At 38.3% G+C, this 20314-nt stretch overlaps 1 protein-coding gene across 1 annotated transcript in view; it reads right to left on the bottom strand.

Annotated features, from left to right (window-relative positions):
• pigg (phosphatidylinositol glycan anchor biosynthesis class G) overlaps window positions 1-20314 on the bottom strand; it is a 54777-nt gene that overhangs the window by 14060 nt on the left and 20403 nt on the right. Inside the window, exons 7-10 of the mRNA XM_018669774.2 lie at window positions 16369-16586; window positions 15848-16132; window positions 7938-8344; window positions 5231-5422 (exon numbers count right to left, since the gene is read on the bottom strand). Of these exons, the coding sequence (XP_018525290.1) occupies window positions 5231-5422; window positions 7938-8344; window positions 15848-16132; window positions 16369-16586 (1102 nt within the window). The remainder of the gene's footprint in view (window positions 1-5230; window positions 5423-7937; window positions 8345-15847; window positions 16133-16368; window positions 16587-20314) is intronic.

Raw genomic sequence — 20314 nt, 5'->3', positions numbered from 1 at the left:
AGTCCTATTCCAGAACAGTAACAAAGAAGGGGCCAAAGTTGTTGTGATAATGATGTTCAGCTGTGTCTTCCAGCGCAGCACATTTATCATAAAGAACAATGCTAAGAGTGCATTTTGTTATTTTTAGCATCATTTGTTGAGATTTCTTGTGGATTTGAGAACTGTACTCTGGAAAGAGTCTTGCAGCTGTATTTCAAACCGCCACTATCAGATTAATAAGACACGGCAGGTGGTTAAACATTCATTAAAGCAGATACAGTAATACTGTAGCCTGAATGCACTCATTAATCAAAGTTTATTTAGTCACAGGAGTATACATAGAAAATGACTACCTAAAAAATGTGTCCAACCCACTTACTCACACACCAATTCTCTCTGCTATGGCTTTCATGATAAAGACATCATCATAATTTCACTTGAGGGATATTTTTAAAAACAAGGTTTCTCTCTCAACTTCAACATTTGAATGGAAAAGGTTGGAAAAAGGTGATGTCAAGAGGAACGTCACTGGTGATGTCACAAAATCTCTCCCTCATTCACTCATTCAGTTTTCCCTTAATATAAACACTCAGTAGCTCTGTCTATAGAGAGCAGTAAACTGAGACTTGATGACACTGATGAGTCGTCATCAGTTGCACGACTGCAATTTTCACATCTTTAAAATGTGATGCATTCCATTATGGGATTAGAAATATCTGACTAAATGAATTTAAGACAGGGTTGCAGGGTTGATTGTTTATATTGATCAAATTTGATTAAATTGTTGAGTTGAGTTTAACTTTTAGCTCTTCATATAGAATATCACAGGATGCTTTTTAACCTTCAACTGTTAGTGTTGCTTATTTATAATATACATATGAGTACTTAAAATTATTGAGAAAAACTTGAGATTTTAGGTGCATTAAAGCACATCATATGGTGAGGAGACGTGGCCAGTCGAATCAATCTTATCTGTTCTATTTTGTAATGTTAATAGTAGTAACGGGGGGACAGAAAATAGTAGCTTGTCTAGCTGTGGTACAGAGGAGCTGGCTGGGTATAATGTTACCTTGGAAACAAGCGCTGGTGTTCCAGCAAGTGAATAAGAAAAGGTAAGGCTATGTTCAATCTCCTCAACATGTTTGGTGTATCCCCTTCATCAATCACCTGCATCAACACTAACACTTACAGTAAATCAACCAAAAAAGCAATTCACCGCAAGAGGAAAGCTTTGAAGCAGACGCCTGAGAATGAGGAGGGCCCTGCCCACTTTGTCTGAGCCCCCGTCTTTCTGTGGGATGAAGCTGAGCACGTCAAACTCGCAGCTATTGAAATGCCACTGGGACTAAGTGGCAGACTTTAAAACAATGGTTACAGACAAAACATCTAATTGCACAGCAAACTTCTGGATCAATACCTGCTTTGCTGACAGCATGTGTTTATGTCTTTTTTTGTTCAGCTTTATGTTTGATTAAAGAGAAGTGCACATTTCTTTCTGAAACAGCAGCATGATTTATAAAGATAAAGCACAGACAAAAGCAGTTTTATGAACAATGCTTTGAAGTCAGTGGAGGATAATAATTTGTTAAATGTTACCACTGATATATTGTACCACAGAATTGCCTTTGAAACAGCATTATAAAATGGTTTACCTCTTGGGTAATAAAACTGAAAACTGAATTCTGTGTGCGTGTGTGTGCCTCTGACTTTGTGTGTGTGTGTGTGTGGCAAGGGTTCACAGGTGTTTTGAGAAGAGTTTGAATACATTTCCATTTTTAAGCGGGATCGGTATGCATGAATATTTTTAAATTGGGAACCTGCACAACAGCCCCTTTCCAGATAAAGCAGTACATGATAAAATGGGTCATGTTTTCTGCAGGTGTGAAGCACACACACATACAAATGAAAACATAAACATTGTAAAATGGCTTTACGTTAGGTCTGAAAATGTGCCATAAAGGCAGAAGGGGGGACGGAGACTGCAACAAACTTTGGCTGTGATGTATACAGGCTCAGACAGGCTTGGCCCTCAGCCGGCTGCTTTGATGTTGAGCTATTTCCTATTGAAACACTTGAAAATGTAATTTGCTTCATCTTTTCTGTTACCTTGATTGTATCTTGCTTTATAGATGTTTTTATGCTGTTGTGCTCTGGTAGTATCGAGGGTTCTCTCGATATATTCAGCTAAATAAAAATAATGCAAAGTACATGTTTGTCCTGTCAGTTGACTGCTGGTCTATTTTTAGGTTCATTTCTGATGCCATAAGGAAGGGTGTGTGCGGGAGAGGAAAAACAGAAAGAGAGAGACAAACTGTATCCACAGTGACATCAATCCAAGTAACTCTTTGAACCATTTAAAATGAGCAGCGTTGGCTGTTCTAAACCCCATTACCCATTTTGAAAGATGCAACAGCGCAGTTAGGCAGTTGGCACAAAGGGAGGGCAAGGAGGGACCCGGGGGGTTGTCAGGGGGCTTTACTCTGATAAAAACACACAGGAAGAGTAACCCAGGAAGAGCAGACATTAAAAGGGTCATTATACAAAGTCATTCCTTTCTAAAGTGACATTATAGAGTGAGGGGAAAAGCACAGCAGTGAAAAAGTGCAACATTTTCTGGCTTTTTTTCACTTCAGAGAAAGAGAAGCTGCTTTGATATTGTATCTAAAATAATCATAAAGTCAACTATATTGCTCAAAAATACCGAACTTAAATATCAGACCCATGGGAAATATAATATTATCTGACTTCAACAACTCAGCAGTTGCAGGCCACACTAAACAAAAATCAAAGCACTATTTTAGTACACAAATATATTGTACAAACATAGCTTTTCCTTACCCAGCAACCAAAATCAGACTAAAGTTGGTCTTAGCTACACAGTGTGAAGACCTTCGCCCAAGAAGCCACAGTGTGGACTAAATCTAAAATAAATCCTTAAGGTGGAGCACCTTAATGATCAACCTGTTGAGGTCTGAAGAAAAAGCTGACAGACTGGGTCAACCGTCAACCTTGTCAATCATACAGTTCGTCAAAAAGAGCCAGGGTCCCTGCATGGCTTTAGTCAGGTGTCTTTGTATAGGGAAGGGGGTGAGAGGTTGAGCTTTTAATTAGGTGAGCAAGTAGGAGAGGCTGCCAAGGAGAACAGGAAAGGTTAGGGAAGGCCAGGTACTGGTGGTAGATGAAGGGAGGTCGGGAAAACTAGACAGGAGAACTGTGTGCAGCCCTGCACACTCATTATTTTCTGATGGGGGTTAGTAGCAGATAACTCTGTGCCAAGCTACAGTCTGCAGAGTGAAAAATTACCTCACTTAAGAGCTCCAAGATTGTCGATTTCCTCTCATTTTGGACGATGCTAACAATGACTATTACATTTAGATTGTACTGAAGGATTAGATATATACAGTGTAAAGTGGCATCAGTCTACAAGAGTACTTATCTATTCCTTAAGGTACACATTACAAACAATTTTCCATTAGTCACGTTGAGTTCAAGGACACACAAAATATTCAAAATGCACTGGACACTGAGGGGTTATGCATCATATTAAATGTTTTATCATGTGTAAAATGAATGTGATTACAAACTCAGTATGCTTGATTAAGGTTGAAGGGTCTAGGAGAGGAGATTCATACCCAAAGGAAAACACCTCAAGGGTTACAGTGCATCTGCAGGTTTAACAAAATCCAAACTCTACTCAAGATTTATCTTTTAATGGTCGCAAGAGGAACTGAGGACCATTTTAAGAACTGAGATAAAAAACCAAAAAGCAAACTCTTCAATAAGCACTACAGGAGGTAAATATTTCTTCATGTTGAAGCTCGGCAATGCCTCACATTTCAGTATAGATGTCTCTAACTGTACAAAACATGTGAAAGAACCTCTTTATTTAATTTGATCATTTTGTTATTACATTAATAAGACTGCAGCTATGTTTGTGGCTTTGTGATTCTATGAGCCTTTGCAAGTGGCTGCCATTGTGAGCATTTAAAATGGTGTGTGTATTTGAGTTCCTATGCCACTGTGTTGAGTTTCTTTGTGTACTTCAAACAATGGCAACTGAACCTGAGCAGACCATGTTGGACTTGGAGCTAATAAATGTTGAACAACTGTTACTTTCACTGGAATTTTAACCTTACTGAAATTCAACTCACATTCAACCCAGTTTGAAAAAGGTGGCAAAGAAGGAACAGCTAAAAATGCTAATGACAGCGAGCTGACATGCTCACAATGACAAGGCTAATATGCTGATGTTAAGCGGTTACACTGTACAATATGTGGTATTGCAGTATTGTACATTACATGTTTATGTAACGTATTAGCATGCTAATAGTACTAAGCAAAAACTATGGCTGAGGCTGATGGAAATGTCATTGGCTTTATAAGTATTCGGTCATAAACCAATGGAGAACAAATATAATTTTTACCTGATGACAGCTCTAGAAGCTATTCAGTACCAACAGATACTGAGACTTTTAATTTCAAAATTCACTTTCCAGCCTGTACTATTGTACTATTGTTTTGCACACTCTCCCACAAGAGTGACCATATACTTCCAAACCCTCCATCTACTGGCTTTTTTTACTGCTCAGCAATGGCGATCAATGCCCCCCCCCCCCCCCCCCAAAAAAAAAAAAAAAACAAACAAAAACAAAAACAAAGAACAAAGAACAAACCTCATTTTCAAGACAAATGAAAAGCAAATTTACAAAACTATTATTCCAATATTCTGCATGGTGATATATTACCTCTTCACTTTCCCTGTTCAATCTTTGCTCTAATTAGCTAGCACACTCCTGTGTGTTGTGAAAATGTGACTTTGTTTTCATCAGGTGCAGAGGACAGGAGAAGTGGGTGGAGTTGTTGGCTAGAGACTTGTGTTGGAGGAGAAAAGACAAGTCAATACTACTGCAATTCTTACTGGCTGCCAATTTAAATCGACAGTCATAGATTGCTTCATGCCCCTTCAAATGTAATTAGTGTCATTTTTTAGGACTTGAGGGTACACTGTGTAGGTCAACACTTATTGTAGGTAGCAGTAAAGGAAAAAAAAAGGTAGAGCAGTTCATCATCAGAGTTAGAGCCAAGTGGGTCTGAGCATTTGTCCTAGATGACACATGCAGCACTGCAGCCTGCACGCTCAGTTGCATCACAGCACAACCTGGCACTTTAAATCAGCTCACTAACAGGGGACAGCAACTTGCCAACTGTTATGGTGAATGAAATCATGGTCCCAGGGTTCACAAAAACTTACTTGGACATAGTATGACCAGAGTGTTGCCAGGGAAACAAGACATTGCCAACAGCTGCCCGGTAGCTGTAGACACCCAAAAGTCCGAGGGCGAGGGCAACCTTGGAGACCCATGAACACCGTCTTTGAACCAGGAGGTAGATAAGAACCAAACAGAAAGCAGTCAACAGGGAGAGTACCATCTTGTGTTCGGAGCTAGAAAAAGACAACAGACAGACAAACAGTCATGGGGTGAAGAAAAGACCCTGGATTCTGATATGAGGGGCTCTTTGGAAACTCAAACTGAAATTAATTCATTTTTAACATGTCTGTGAACACAGTTTTCAATATATTAAACCTAAAATATATGATGCATGAAAATGAATTAAGTGATTTCAATTTAATATATCAAAAAACAAAGCTTAAACTTTGAAGTAGAGTATTTTCTGAGCAACAGAGAACATTTTGATGAGATAAAACACTGTCAGTCATATCCTCCAGCAGTAGTTTAAACTTTAAAGAGTCACAGATCTTCAATTGTTCACTGGATTTAAGGCTATACAGTGTGAAATTATGCCACACTGAGCACAGGCAGGCAATAAGACCTCAAAGGACGTATCAAAGTTGAATAGAAGCGGTGTATTTAGCCGTTAGCTGGATCAGACAGTAGTGGAAGTTGGATACTTTGAGACAAGATGAGGTGTAACGCTACCTAGATCTCATTATCCAAGCAACAGGCAGTGCAGGTAGGAAGAAAGGGCAAAGCTGGACAGGGAAAAGGTCAGAATCCACATCTCTATTCCAGCAATGTGATGCATGTTAAAGAACAAACCATAATCCCCCTGCCCTGTGCTGTTGACAGAATATTAATGGCTCGGAGACAGTCACACTTGTGTAGAGAAATCACAGTTTTTCTACAGTGTGAGCAATCACAGAGGGCTATTTTCCCTTCTTGAATCTTTTTTTTTTTAAAAAAAGCTAAGTATAGGGTCTTGTCAGCTTCTCAGCCAGCAAAAACACTTTAAAATGTTTCAGTGTCAGAGGAACAAGCTTGTTTAGCATTAACACCGTATACCTTCCCTTCAGTGTCTTTGATGACCAAATTATTCAGGGACTTATTTTGTTATCAAGTGTAATTTCCCTGTGTATTTCACTCATCTGGCCTCGTCTATGGCTACTTCAGTAGGTAAGATCATATATTTCCCATAATGGCTTTCAATAATCCCCAGAGAGCAGGAATGAACTTGTTACATTGATCTCTTACACTTATGTGTAGGTGGAGAGACAAATGGAAATTGAACATCATGTTGCTGCATTGCATTCTAGTCTACTGAGGCCACTGTTTTTGGACAAATTGGTGTCTCTGCCTTTTTACTATGCTCTATCACCGTGAGACTGCTGAATGTCAGTACTTAAAACAGTAAAGAAGACTCTTCACTCAACATTGCACCACATTTTCTTCCTCCTCTCACCCTCAACTGTAGCTGTATTAAAAATGAGTTTTTGTAATGTCCTGTCACCTACATGTTCCCACATACCCCTATTAAAAAGAAAAATATACTATACACTAAAACACAAGACTAATAGTCCTCAGCTCTGCTAGCAGCCCTGTGTTCATTACAACCCATAATACAATATTGTTTGTCAGAATAAACAACATACTCAAGCTTTTGCTCTTTGTTGAGCCTTACCAGTAGTGGAGATAAAACTGTAATGCTGGAGTCAGTATGGAATCAGTATACTTAAGGCATTTATGCATGCATTTAGCAGATTTTGTATTAAGTTCCACTTTCAGATACACTTAGATCTTCAATATCATCACTTTACATACTGTATACAGAGGTCTTTTGTGTTGTTTGATGGGGAACACAAACACTTCAGAGAAACTGAAAAAGAGAGAGGCACACCACTCTTTTTGTTATTCAAACAGTGGTGCCTTTCCCCTGGAGAACATCTTAGGAATCATAATGCTAACATGGTAATTCTGAATCAACCAGGAAGCCACTGCTGTTAACACTTTTTTAAACACTCTTTGCTTTGGTGTCTTGTAAAACAAGCCAACTGGGCAGCTAGGGTGGCTAGCCTTGCTGAGTTAAATATAGTCTTATCAAAATTTGTGTATTAACAGTAGCCCTATGTGTAAAATAAAATGCATCACTTGTGGTGACAAACACTGACAGTTATCACCTGACCATACAGTTCCCCTCAGTAATGTGGAGCTTCATAGCATCTTTCAGCTTATTGTTTTGGTTTTGCATTCAACAACTTTACTGTACTGGTCACCTCCAGGCAGTTGTTTTGCATGAAAAAGCAGCCATAAATCCACTTTACACTACCTACCCAGTGCCAAACTGCAGAAAGCCAAAGGCAGCAATAAGATGGTGAATACAGGGAAGTGTTTAACTGCTAAAGAGCCAGATATTTCCCCCAGGAGTTGGTGGAAACAAACAAACAAAAAGAATATATAAATACTGGACTTAATTCAGTACTCCAAATGAATATACTGTATATACGCAACTGTTTGGTAAAGCATTCCCCATATCACCCATACAAAGTTATCATTTAACATTAAAAATGTAACATTTTTCTGGATTCATCTATATGATTAGTTACTTGAATTGTGTATCTAACATTGTCCTTTTTGGAGTTCCATAGTTTTAGAACTTTCCATTGGCTCTCTAGTTTAGTTTTGTGCAACAATTCATAATTTTAGAAGACTGGTAAACTGAACCTGTTAAGCCAGTGTCCAACGTCAGGAAGATGAGCCCATTGTACCCCAGTCTGATTGAGAGAGCGCAGGAGCCGGCAGCAGGCCAGGGTGAAAGGTGGCGTGGCTAATGCTAGCCATTTCTCTGAGCAAATCTCTGCCTTAGGGTGAGCAGAAGGATGACAGTCTTTGGAAGGGAGGATATGCTCTTCTTCTTCTTCTACTGGGCTCCTCTGCTCTCGGAAGTACTTGCGGCAGACATCCTGGAAGACGGCGAGGCACAGTGTGCTGAGCAGAAAGTACCAAGTTTGGTGCTCTTCCTCTACGAAGCTGCTGGACGCCAAGCTTAGAGTGTGTCCGATGGTGCCAGCCAGCAGCAACACATCCAGCTCTGACAGTGACCACTCACTGCCACTGCTCCTCAGTGGAGACTAGGAAGGAAAGTAAAAGTGCATTAGAAGAGAAGCTTTGAAGCAAGGAATATTAAAATGTCCCAAATGTGCTCTGTATGACTGAGTAAGTGTGCAAACATATGTTTGCTTCTGACAAGAGGTCACATTTTTCGTCTGCTCATCTGATTCTCAGCTGTGTATCTCATAAACAGCAAACAGATTCCCATGAGATTCTGTGGACAGCTAGGACCAATCCAAATTTTAGGATTACATTTTCTGCATTAGCAAATCTATTTAAGACCATTTTAGCTTGATACTATTTACAAATGATGCAACTATCACAGCCACACAAGCCAAACTAGACACTCAACCTCTTTTCAACTCGCCCACCTCTGTGCTGTTTATCTATTGGCAGTTATAATTTTATTGTTAATCTCAATGGGACAATTAGTTGGATCAAATTACTGCTTGGGTGATTCATACCAATCTACTTCAGGTGCTGAAATAAACCCATCTAAATGACCCATGTTCTTCATAATAGAAGAGTCCAATTTGCTACCACTTATACCTGCTCTGTTACCCACACAGATCATTTTAAACTCAAAAAGATTTCAAAAAGAGAAAACTGTGGCTCATGATGGGTACTCTGTTCACACAAAAAGACACTATTCAGACTGCTCTTTATGATGCATGGATTTTCTGATAAAACATAAAATCACGCTCCACACCAGGGCACTGCAGATAGTGACCATGAGCTGTCATTCATTAATTGTGTTCAGTCACTTACAAATGCTTCCATCACATTTGTAAGATTGGTGTTAGTCCAATCACTTACTTGAATGCAAAGTATTTTGTTGGAAGTTGACAGCACTTTGCCACACATAGCAAGTTCAAATGAAGTTCAGCCAACCTCTTAGTTCAGCAGCAATATTTTAGCCCAACAAACAACCACCAAATACAGACATAGATCTTAGCCTGCCTTCACCTAGGAAACAAAGAAAGGCTGAACCTGCACATGCACTACCTGCAGGCTACAGTGGTTATGTCACAGTGGGACTGGGCTGTTTCATACTTGTTCTGTTACAAAACTACAGGCTATTATTGTTTTATACAACATGCTGTGACATTAAATATTCACTGGTAGTTGTACCCCCAAAATGTGCCACTCAACTGTGGCAAGAACAGAATAAACAGCTTCTAGGTTGCATATATCATCATACATTATTAGTATCTAGGTTCTTTTACATGAAAATCTATACTTACAAGTTTTCATGATCATCTTCCAGATTAAATACCCTGTATGTTTAGTCAACACATGTATCAGGAATGAGTCCAGTCTTTGATTAAGCAGACACTGTTAATTAATTGTACATACAAAACTCTGAGCCACCCTTGCATTACTGACAAGAGGATTGATGTCCTGCATGCCTACAACTTCTTTGTTTTTGAGATAAAACATGTCATGGCCCAAAGGGAGCTTTAATATGTTTTTCCAGCTCCATTGCTCCCTGCTCCAGTCTTTCTCTCCTCCTCCAATGGTTGTCAAATTGTGAAATGACAAAAGCAAAAATTCTCATGTTTTCCTTCCTTGAAGTCTTTTGCAAACTCATTGTGTTCATTGCATTGTTTCAAAGTGGATGGAATACATAGGCACGCACTGGAAATATCCCTGAAATAATTTAGGAACCATTTGCATTTATATAGAATTGATAATACCCTATTGGTATTCTACTGATTCAGTTTTACTCATCTATTTTCTAACTCATAAGAGATACTTGAGCTTAACCAGTTTTATGACATAAAGAAAAAGATGTAAACTGAAAATGTTAAGATAAGTATCATCTGCATATAGAACAGTTACTACATTTCACACTCACCTCTTTTAAGGTCCTAAATGACAACACCATTAAGGCAAATTAACTCTAGTCTGCCATGATTAGATCTCACTGCTGCCTTGACACAATTGATCACCACCATTACCATACTAATGCTAACAATACTAGTGCTAATATTTGAGTGTCACATTTGATCGTCACCACATGACTATGGTAACTAACTATGTCTTTGCCTGGAAAGAAGTGAACTGTGAGTCGGCCAAAAACGTGTGTGTACTCTAAATTTAGCATTCATACTATCATATTAAATGAGTAATGACATCAAGCTTTTTACTAGGCTAGGAGGACTCCTATCTAAAAAGAAAAAAAAAATCAATCAACACATTCATCCTGAGTTAAAAACATTTTAACAGTCTTCTCTCAAATCTATCAAAGAAAACTTTTGGGCAACTACAACTTCAAAAATGTTGTTCACAATGCAGCCGGAAGAGTTCTTACCAAACAAAGAAACATGAAAATATAACACTAAAGTCTTTGCATTGGTTATCAGTAAGTCAGAGAATCGATTTTAAAATGCTACTACTGGTCTGCAAATCACTTACTGGACTAGGGCCAAATTATATTTCTGACATGCTTTCTCTGTACAAACCTTCTAAAAAACTAATGTCTAGTGACTTAGGATCAGGAGTACTGTCAGCAGTAGCATTTGATACACTTCAAAAGCAACTGTTTTATACTTTTTATACGTTTTCAAATAGATTAAACAAATTAGATATAACATGTTAACCAGTGATCTTTCAAGGTGCTGTGCCTTTATACAGATATAGCACTATAGCACTGACTTCTTATCTAACTCTGTGCCAAAAAATGAATGAGCAAAATGTTAAGCTATTGCTGTAATTATCAAAAGACTATTTTACTATTGAGATAATAAAAGATGGCTTGTTTATGCTCTTCCGTTGATTTGAAAAGCATTAAAGGTTGAAATAACAGTAGCCTCAAGGCCGACATATACAGTGGGACATCAATCAATCAAAAGCTGAACTGAAGCTTTATCAAGATGGATAAATCAGGATGGATAAAGGATATTGCTCTGCTGCTGACAGAGACCTTCTCTGCATCATGACAAAGCACAGTGAAACATGTGAATCGTAAATGTTTTGTCTAAAATCTAATATTTTTTTTCCTAAAAGGATCTTTTGTGCCCTGTCTGCATCAATGCCAGTTAATGACCATATTCCTACCATTTTAGGCAACGTAAGTATGAAAACGGAATCACTTGTGATGCCTTTGGAATTACTACAACCATTCTTGGGTATGATATGAGTATATGATTTCTGATTATTTTACTGGCACACCACTGAACCTGACTTTCTATCATGAAGTTGTGAAACAGCCTCTCTGACTCAGTCCTCTATTACAGGACTTTCCAGCCTTCTCTTTTGAAATATAGTTATTTTCACTCAGGGAAAAAAGAAAGCTCATTAAACTCTTGTATTGTTCTCAGAGTTAAGTAAGCTCCTTATAAAAGTCATGATAGATTCAATGAATACATTTGTTAAGGGGGTCTTAGCATTTTTTAATACAGCAGGTTTTACTCTTGGCATTTCTGTTTTCTCCAGTTTCTCTTTTCAAATATTCCCTCACTTGTAACCTCCTTCATAGAAACCACTGCTTTAAATAAAGTATACTCACCTTTTGGTTACTAAAATTCATTCAACTAGAATTCTAATCACAATTTTGTTTAAGTGGTGAGTTGGTAAGGGTACTAAATCTTCCAGTTCCTCAGTCTCACTCTGTCCAGCAGAGAAACTAATCAGGATACCTCTAATAAAAGTTTTGGATGCCACCCATAATGCAGTCATTTGTCAAGCCAAACCAGGCAAAGCTTTGCACTTAGATCCAAACTGATTCAAGTGATCTAACAACACTGTACCTGAACCTGTACCCTTTCCTTCTTTCATCTCAGAACTTTGTTGCACAATATTTTCTTTCTTTCTCCTCCTTGATGGTAACTTAAGCTGTATTTTTGAAGCACTTTAGTAAATTGAATTTTGCTGAAAACTCTCCAAAAAGACGCCCAATTGCAGATTTGCTTTGATCCAGTGACAAAAATCTTTAAAAATTTTCCTGCAAATTCATTACCAGTACTAATATAGTGTAACAATAAAACAGCTTCATTGTTTAATATCAATATCAAAATGAGTTTGACAGGCATGACTTTGAGGATACAGAGTCCACTAATTGTGTTTCCTCACACAGGTTATTACAGAGATAAAGATTTTGGCCATGGAAATGGGCCATGATTGTAAATGCTTAATCACTGTTTCTGAAACAAGATATGAAACATTTAATGATACCAGGACGCACTTCTGTACACTCCCCAGAGTATATAATGGCAGATGGGACAAATCAATGCTTTCCTTTCAAAGTAATCAGTGAGATTTTAATATTGATTCTATCAAGACTAGTTTAAGGTGCTATTTGAAAGTTTTCCTTGCTGCTGAACTTCGTTCCTTGCCGGAAACAGGTGGTGGTGATGATCACTTGCCAAGAGCTTCAGCTATTGCTGTGTTTACAATATATCACAATACAATAGAGTTTAGAATATGCCCTCTGAGCAGCTCTACTTCATCAGGGAAGTCTGGATGTTACAATGAGCCCCTGTTGGAAAGTGATGAGGTAGGCCAGTCAGGCAACAGCTAGCTTGTTAGCATGCTAATGTATACAGAAAAAAAAGTTGTGACAGAACTAGAAGCAAAACATTGCTGTTTATTTCCGGTGCTGGAGACAGCTCTTTGCAAGAAAAGGAATTAAAGTTGATGCTGAACTCACAACATTTCTTCTAGACTGGTAAGTAAACAGCTGTTAATGGTAACGTTGGCCATGTAGCGATAGCAAAACTTACAAATAGCTCCTTTAAAAGTTTCAGTTAAAATTATATCTGCAGCAGGATTCAGAACTAAATGACAGGTTTTATAATTGAGGACAGATTACAGTTCAAGCTCATTATCCATAAAAAATACAGTTTTTATTGCTTGTATCACTTAAATTGTGGGCCTGGAACAGTCTTGCCACTCAGGATCTAGCACTGTCATTCTGCTGCAGAGTTTTTTTCATAAGCATTTAAGATATAATCATACTTGTTTGTTGTAATTCTTTCTTGACATTAGTCATTTACTATAACACACAGACACACTGACAGTAGTGCTGAAACACCACTGTTTTAATAATTCATTGATCATAGTCAAGTCATTTATCAAGTGAAACGCCCCAACAGTTTCTTCTAAAGTCAGAGGGTTTGCTCAGAGGAAATTGAAATAATTTGTTTGTTTGTTTGTAGACTTTTTGATTTGTCATTATTCTGTGACATTTAAATAGACTAACGATTAGTCAGTTAATCAAAAAACGGTCACACGTTACACAATGATGAAATCAGTTGTTACTTGTAACCATAATGAACTGGAAATCATTTGTTCATATGTGTTTGATGTGTTTGTTAAGTTTGTTTGTTGAGCTGAGCCTCAACTTTCTGTCCCTCTGTCACCTCTCAAGCCAAAGTCTGGTAATTTCTCGAGAATTTGCTGCTGGATGAGGAGACACATTTCTCTTTACAAGTCCAGTCATTAACTCCCCAGTGAAGTATGTGCACACTGAGGCTGACATTTGTGTGACATTCAAACTCAAATACAAATATTCCATAGTTCTTTCAAGGAAGGCTGAGTCACAGAAACATCTACAGTTCTGTATATTTCCTCCACATGCTCCAATGTATAGATTTGGAAGTTTATTTCTTCACCCAACTTAATGGGCCAAGTGGATTTCTTCTGACTTTTTTGCCGTGTCAGCACTTTCTCAAAAGTTCCCAGGAGGGAAATGAGATGTAACCTTTACAGATAACTTATAATGAGCAAAGAGGAGCAGCAACAAAGAGGACTCATCTTTTAGGCCAATTTAAACAAACACTATAGACTGAAAGATTCCACCTTCTGAATAACTAGTCTTGTTATATCTGATTGATTGCTCACATTTAGAAGAGTAATGTACATATCGCTGGTATTTACTTTATTTGTTGAGGTCCATTTCAACATAGCTCCTTAATGGTGACATGGTGGTTTCATGACTGCCCTTGTCATGTTTAATTCTTTTTCTGTTCAAGAATTTTCTGCACATCTTTTAATCCCATTCAGTTCAAAAAATCACACCAATGCAACTTTAGTGAAATATTTGTTTTTGCAATGTGAATTAGGTCAGATGCTACTAATGTCTGTTTTCAAGTTGGTCTTATTGCCAGAGGTCTCACTGTTTGCAGAAAAAGCTTTAAATAGTGCTTGCAGAGTCCTACTGGTGCACTGACTTTCATAAAACTTCATGTTCAACAGCACATTTACAGTATTTTTTCCAAACACACCCTTATATTGATGGTAATAGTTAAGTTTTCTTGGCCTATTTTCATTTTTTCCATTACACCACACAGTTGTCACCTTCCTTTGGCAATGAAAAGGTAGAGCGAAATTTTCTGTAATGCAGAGTGGGAGACACCGTCTAGCTGGAGACACGGTGATCTGCACAGATTCAATTCTGGTAGACTTGAACATTTTTGATATGAGTGCAATGATTGCAGGGTTATGAAGCCGTGTTGAAAAAATATAAAACATATTCTAAATGATGGATTATGCTCATCAATGCAGCAGTGTGTTTCAGAAATGTGTGGTGTTTTTAATGGATCTGGAACACAATGGAAGGCTCTGACCTCTGGGATGTGGAGTAGACTGTAGCAGCTCACATTTTGTTTTTGGCTTTAACCATTGGCTTTAACATTTAAACTCCAGAGTCTGAGAAATAATACCTTTTCTGTGCCTCTCACAGTCACTGCGCTGTCTTATAAAGAGATTGTTATACTAACATTAACATGAAATAATATCGTTTTTATGGGTCAACATATTTAAGGGTGAATTACTGCATTAAAAATGTCGACATTATCATTACCCTGCCAGTTTCCTATGCATTACTGTAGCACAATTAAAATGTATTTAACAAGGCTCTTTGCCATCTTCCATTAAAAACACACATGTGCATAAAGCCACTGTTTGATTAATTTAAATAATGCCTCAAAATAATGCCTAAAGTCTCAAATCAACTAAAAGCCACTTGCTTCTTGTCAGCCTCTTTTTGCTAGAGTGATTTTTCAGTTGTCACAGATCCAAGAAAATCTACTAAAACTTTTCTTTCTCAGGCCTTTGTTTCACAGTACAGGAACATTCAAGTGATTTAAAGCTGCATTAGTAAATACTTTGCTAACTTTGCTAAATCACAAAGTGGGCGTACAATAGACAGGAGTGTGCCACCCCCCTGAGCCTCGGTAGATTTAGTAGATTTTCTCTAGAATAAATTCTGATGGTTTCATAGGTGATGTTTCTTTACCCGCAGGAAGGGAAAAATTATTATGTAAGTGCAAGAATCTTTCTTCTAAACAGCAGCGAGTTCGTTTTCCACCCAGAGACAGCTGGATTCACCAACATTAGATCTTTCTCCTCACTTGTCTCTTTAATATTCTAGTAGCAAAGCAGCTGAACTGATGAACAAGTTCACATCCAGCTTACTGTACACAGGTAAAGGATCTATGTGTAGATCTCTGCAGGCAAACATCTGTCACATCTTTGTCACAACCTGTGTTTGGGTGGTATATTTAGGTGCACAAACTCACCTTGCTGTGAATCTTTGGTCCTAGGGGGAATCGGCGTGTTGCCATGGAGACCAGAATACAAAACATTGCTGAGGAGAAGGCAACGGCAGTGAACACAAGACCCCAGGAGAGGCTGCAGAAGTAGCAGGAACTCTCAGCAGATGTGCACACTAAGACGTGAACTGAGGCGAGCAGCAGGCACAGGAGGTAGAAAGGCAGGGAGAGCAAGGCTGAGAGGACTGGGAGGTCCACTGCTGCGGCGCCACTGAGGGCTTCAGGCATCGCCAGCAGTAAGATCAACAGGAGCTTAAGGGCCGGGAGAGAGGGAGAGAATGGAAAGAGGAGGAGAGGAAAAAGTTTCAAGATCAGACTTTTGTTTAACTGATACAACCTGAACAAACCTAGCATGGTTTAAGCAGTATATATGAACAGTGGAGACCTCATTTCTTTATTGGGGTAGTTAAGAGCAACACCACTGGAAATTGGGCATTAAGATGATTCATGCAGAGCATGTAGGATGAATGAAACTATTCTGTACTCACCTGAAATACAAAGACCATTCCTGCGATCATGGAGTACATGTCGTACTTGCCCAGCTGTTTGCTGAGAGCCGAGCTCATGGCGGCCAGGGCCTCCAGATACTGCTTCAGCACCTTTTTCCCCATGTTGCTCAGCACCTCAGAGGTGTTTCCCTCCAGGTAGAGTTTCATCCAGTTCCCATGAGCCTTTTCTGCCACGCGGAACTGCTCAAATCCGGCCTCTAGATTAGAGAGAAGTGGGGTGGGGTGGTATCAGCAACCAGAGTGTTGAAATAGTGTAGCTTTAGAGTGGACATTAATCAGGGATTACTTGACATTAATGTTTGTTGTCAATTACTCAAAGACTTGGCGTTAATGTTATATAACCTTCTTGCTGCAGCTATCGCATTCATATATATTTGTCAAAATGAGGAGGGCATTTGCAGCATCTCATTAATAACCTCTACGAGTTTCCTGATGCGGCATCACATTAATTTTACTCTGTCTGTTTATCACCAAATACCATTTGATGCATCACGACAATTAAACTTATTTATGAAACCAAACAATCTAAGCTTTCCAATTATGTAACTTCAGCTCCTGTTTGCAGACTGCCTCTAAATTATAAGCAATATTTTCAGTATTATAAGATAACGCGACTGTCAAGTGCTGGCATTATTTCCTTGTATATATCAACAATCTGTCACCATATTGTGGCATATCAACTATGTTACAATCATGGTAGCTGAGCTACGACTGGCTGGAGCTGGCAGAAAGGCTCCTTTTTTTTTTTTACCATGAGCTTATTTTTAAGCAAACAAACCCATGAAAAAAGTGAAGAAAAGTTATGGCAGTCTGGAGTGCTATGTCTTAGATCAGAAAAAGCCTCCTCAGGCTACTGCCTATCCTGCTGTATGTCATCATTACAAGAATATGGGTATTTTCTAACCATTTGTTTCCTTATGAATGAGAGTTCAGTAATCTTATTTACATCTCCATCAATCATTCTTATTTGCATTGGATGTTTTACATGGGAAATCTATGTCATTTCAGTATCTTCGTTTCCTGTTTTCTATATCAATAATGTTCCTTAAATTGAAAAGATAATAGACTTGTGGTAAAAACCATTTAGTCCTGAGGAAAGCAATGTATAATTTGTCAAGATGCTAACTATGACAGGCTGTGACTAATTCTCATGTTTACTCAAAGCAGATGAAATGATGCCTGTTTTCATCTTACTTCAGTGCTTTAGGACCCTGTTCAAGGACAAAGCAATGTGGAGGTTTGATTTGTGGTATACCTCAGTGAAACACATACACACACACAAACACACACGCTCCTAAAAACAATATTTTGCAGTATAACACCTATCTCAACAGCATAGGCATAGAGGTGATAAATAGTGACTGTGGCTTTGCCAGACATAGGGGTTGGTAGAAATATTAGAACCTTAAGCCACAGGCATGAATCATACAATATCGATGTCTTGGCCATGTTTCATCTGTCTGAAAGTACAGGGATTGGTTAATGGCCCTCCAAGATGCCTGAGGTTAGAAGCACAAAAAAAAAAAAAAAACCACAATATGAAGATTGAAACAAGGGAGACAGACAAGGAATGTGGCAGAGAGATATGGAGGCAGAGCAAGGTTATTTAAACCTTGTATCACCAGAGTTACACTTCAGAACTGTTTCTTTTATGTCTTGCAGGTTATTCTTACTTTTAAACAAACTTACAAACATATGTGATTGCAAGAAGAGACTACACAACAATGACAAAATCAGAAAATATCCAATTAGGGCAGCACACTGAAGCTGAGAGTGGCTGGGCATTATAAATCTCTGCTAAACAATTTTTCAATTCAAGTACTTTTTGTGTCTTTGATGAAACATATTTAAATACTGAAATCAGCAACATTTATTTTCAGACAGAAGGCTGATTTCTTTTAAGCAACTTCTTTCACCTCCAGTAAAATTTGACCCCAACAGGTGTCCAACTGTGCGTGCTACTTAAAATATCATCCCAGGCGAATTTCCCAGCAGTGACAACTATTACACTCTACTGCATAACAGCCTCATGATTACCCAAGTGGACAGATTCAAAAAAATCAACACATCCAAATGTAGGTCTGCCGAAATAATTTCCATTTCATCCCATCACTATGGAAACCAGGGACCAAAATAGAGAGGAAAATGTGCTGCCAGAGCGGTAAGTTTTTTTTAATGTGAAAGGAAGTAGTTTGTTTCAAATCAACTTTTCAAAAAGCATTATTTGCTGCTTACCTCAAACAATTTTGTGTCAGCGTTTTCTTTTAACCAGCACTCTCTACATTCACCTTACATTTGAACATTGCACACACAAGACAACAGTGTTACTGTCATCAGCAGCAAACTGGGACAACATACAAATGTGTGTGGGCCCAAAGAAAACACAAAAGAAAACATCATCATTTGGAAATCATAAATGCATGCACAATTTGAGAAATTTCACTCTGGACCAATATGGCTGAAAATGAGTAGACATTGTTTTTATAGGATTCCTTAATCCACAAGGCCATCCATCTATTTATCTCCCTTCCCACTGATTCATTTAGCAGGATCTTGATTCTTGGCCCCAATTTAAAAAATTGTTAATGTTATTCAGTTGATACTATTTCTTACAGATCCAGTGTAATGATTTTAAATCAGTCCTGCAATGGATGCTAAGGATTTATACATTTAGGGGTAGGTTTTTCATTTTCTGGTCATCAGGTTTGTTCAAGCTGCTTTTATAAAATTCTCATTAGATAGGATGGTTGCAGGTCTGTAAGTAACCTTGGCACCACTAAAAAGTTCTTTGGTCATAATTTCAAAAGCAAAACTGTTCTTGATATTTGATGCAGTGAAAAAATATTTTTTGGGTGGGAAAAATAGCTTATGAGGATTATGAAATTTTACATTAAATGTCATATGTCCAGTTATTTGCCAAACAAGCAACTTATCAAAGAGTTTTCTCTCTGCCTCCATCCCTTCATCTCACTTTAAACGATAAGATAAATGACTTCCAACCGATCAGACATTAGCAATGGTAATTGCTGCCATTGGTGTATCAAATGTTTGTGAAAGTGAAGGACAGCAACAGAGAGACAGACAGAGAGGGGGCAAAATAAGAGGCGCGGGAGAGAGGCTGCGAGATGGATAACTCTGACAAACAGTGTGACCCCCAGATATAAGTCGGTAGCAAAACTCTATGAGGATATGTGCATGCATTTGCACAAAGAGTGGGCAGCATTAATGTTCAAGAACAGACTGTTTGTGAGTCTCTCCTGTGGAGTTGTCACAGTTATAAGGTTAAAGAACTTAAAGAAATCCATAAACAGATTTGCTGTCACTTACATCCTGACATGACAGGAGCCAGTCAGTATTTATAGCAGCTTCCCTACTTACCTACGTCAGAGCATATGTGATTCATCCGCACTATCCAGGAACTAAACACGTCCTGTAGCGGAAACATCTGGAGGATTATTTGACTATGGGATGAATATTTTCAATCTGTTAGCTGCCATTAGAAACCATTAGCCAAAATATAGGCAAGTGTTTAACTTGATTTATTTTCATCTGAGTCACGCTGAAGTCTAAATTTCCCTGTTTTTGTAAAGGACTGCAGTGTTGATGAGTTGAGGTATGATGAATCTTTTGAACTACTAAGATGATTCTAGCCTTGTTTTTAATCAGACTGCTTGAGGTTAAATGCTGTGAGAAGCTGCTTTGATACAGTTGACAACATGGTGTGAATAATGAGGAGATGGACTTATGTAAAGCAAACCATTTCTGAGTCAACTTAAGTCTGTGCCATCTGTGTCTGTGCCACACTTACATGGTCAAATAATCTCAACAAGGTAGTGATCCTCTTAGTCTTAGTTATCATATGTTATATCAATACCTCATGTGGCATATTCAGATTTCACTATCTGACACGTGTCAGAACATACAG

Source organism: Lates calcarifer, linkage group LG8 (genome assembly GCF_001640805.2).
Source record: "Lates calcarifer isolate ASB-BC8 linkage group LG8, TLL_Latcal_v3, whole genome shotgun sequence".
In the NCBI taxonomy this organism is placed as follows: Eukaryota; Metazoa; Chordata; class Actinopteri; family Centropomidae; genus Lates; species Lates calcarifer.
This window is presented reverse-complemented; position numbering and strand designations above follow the sequence as displayed.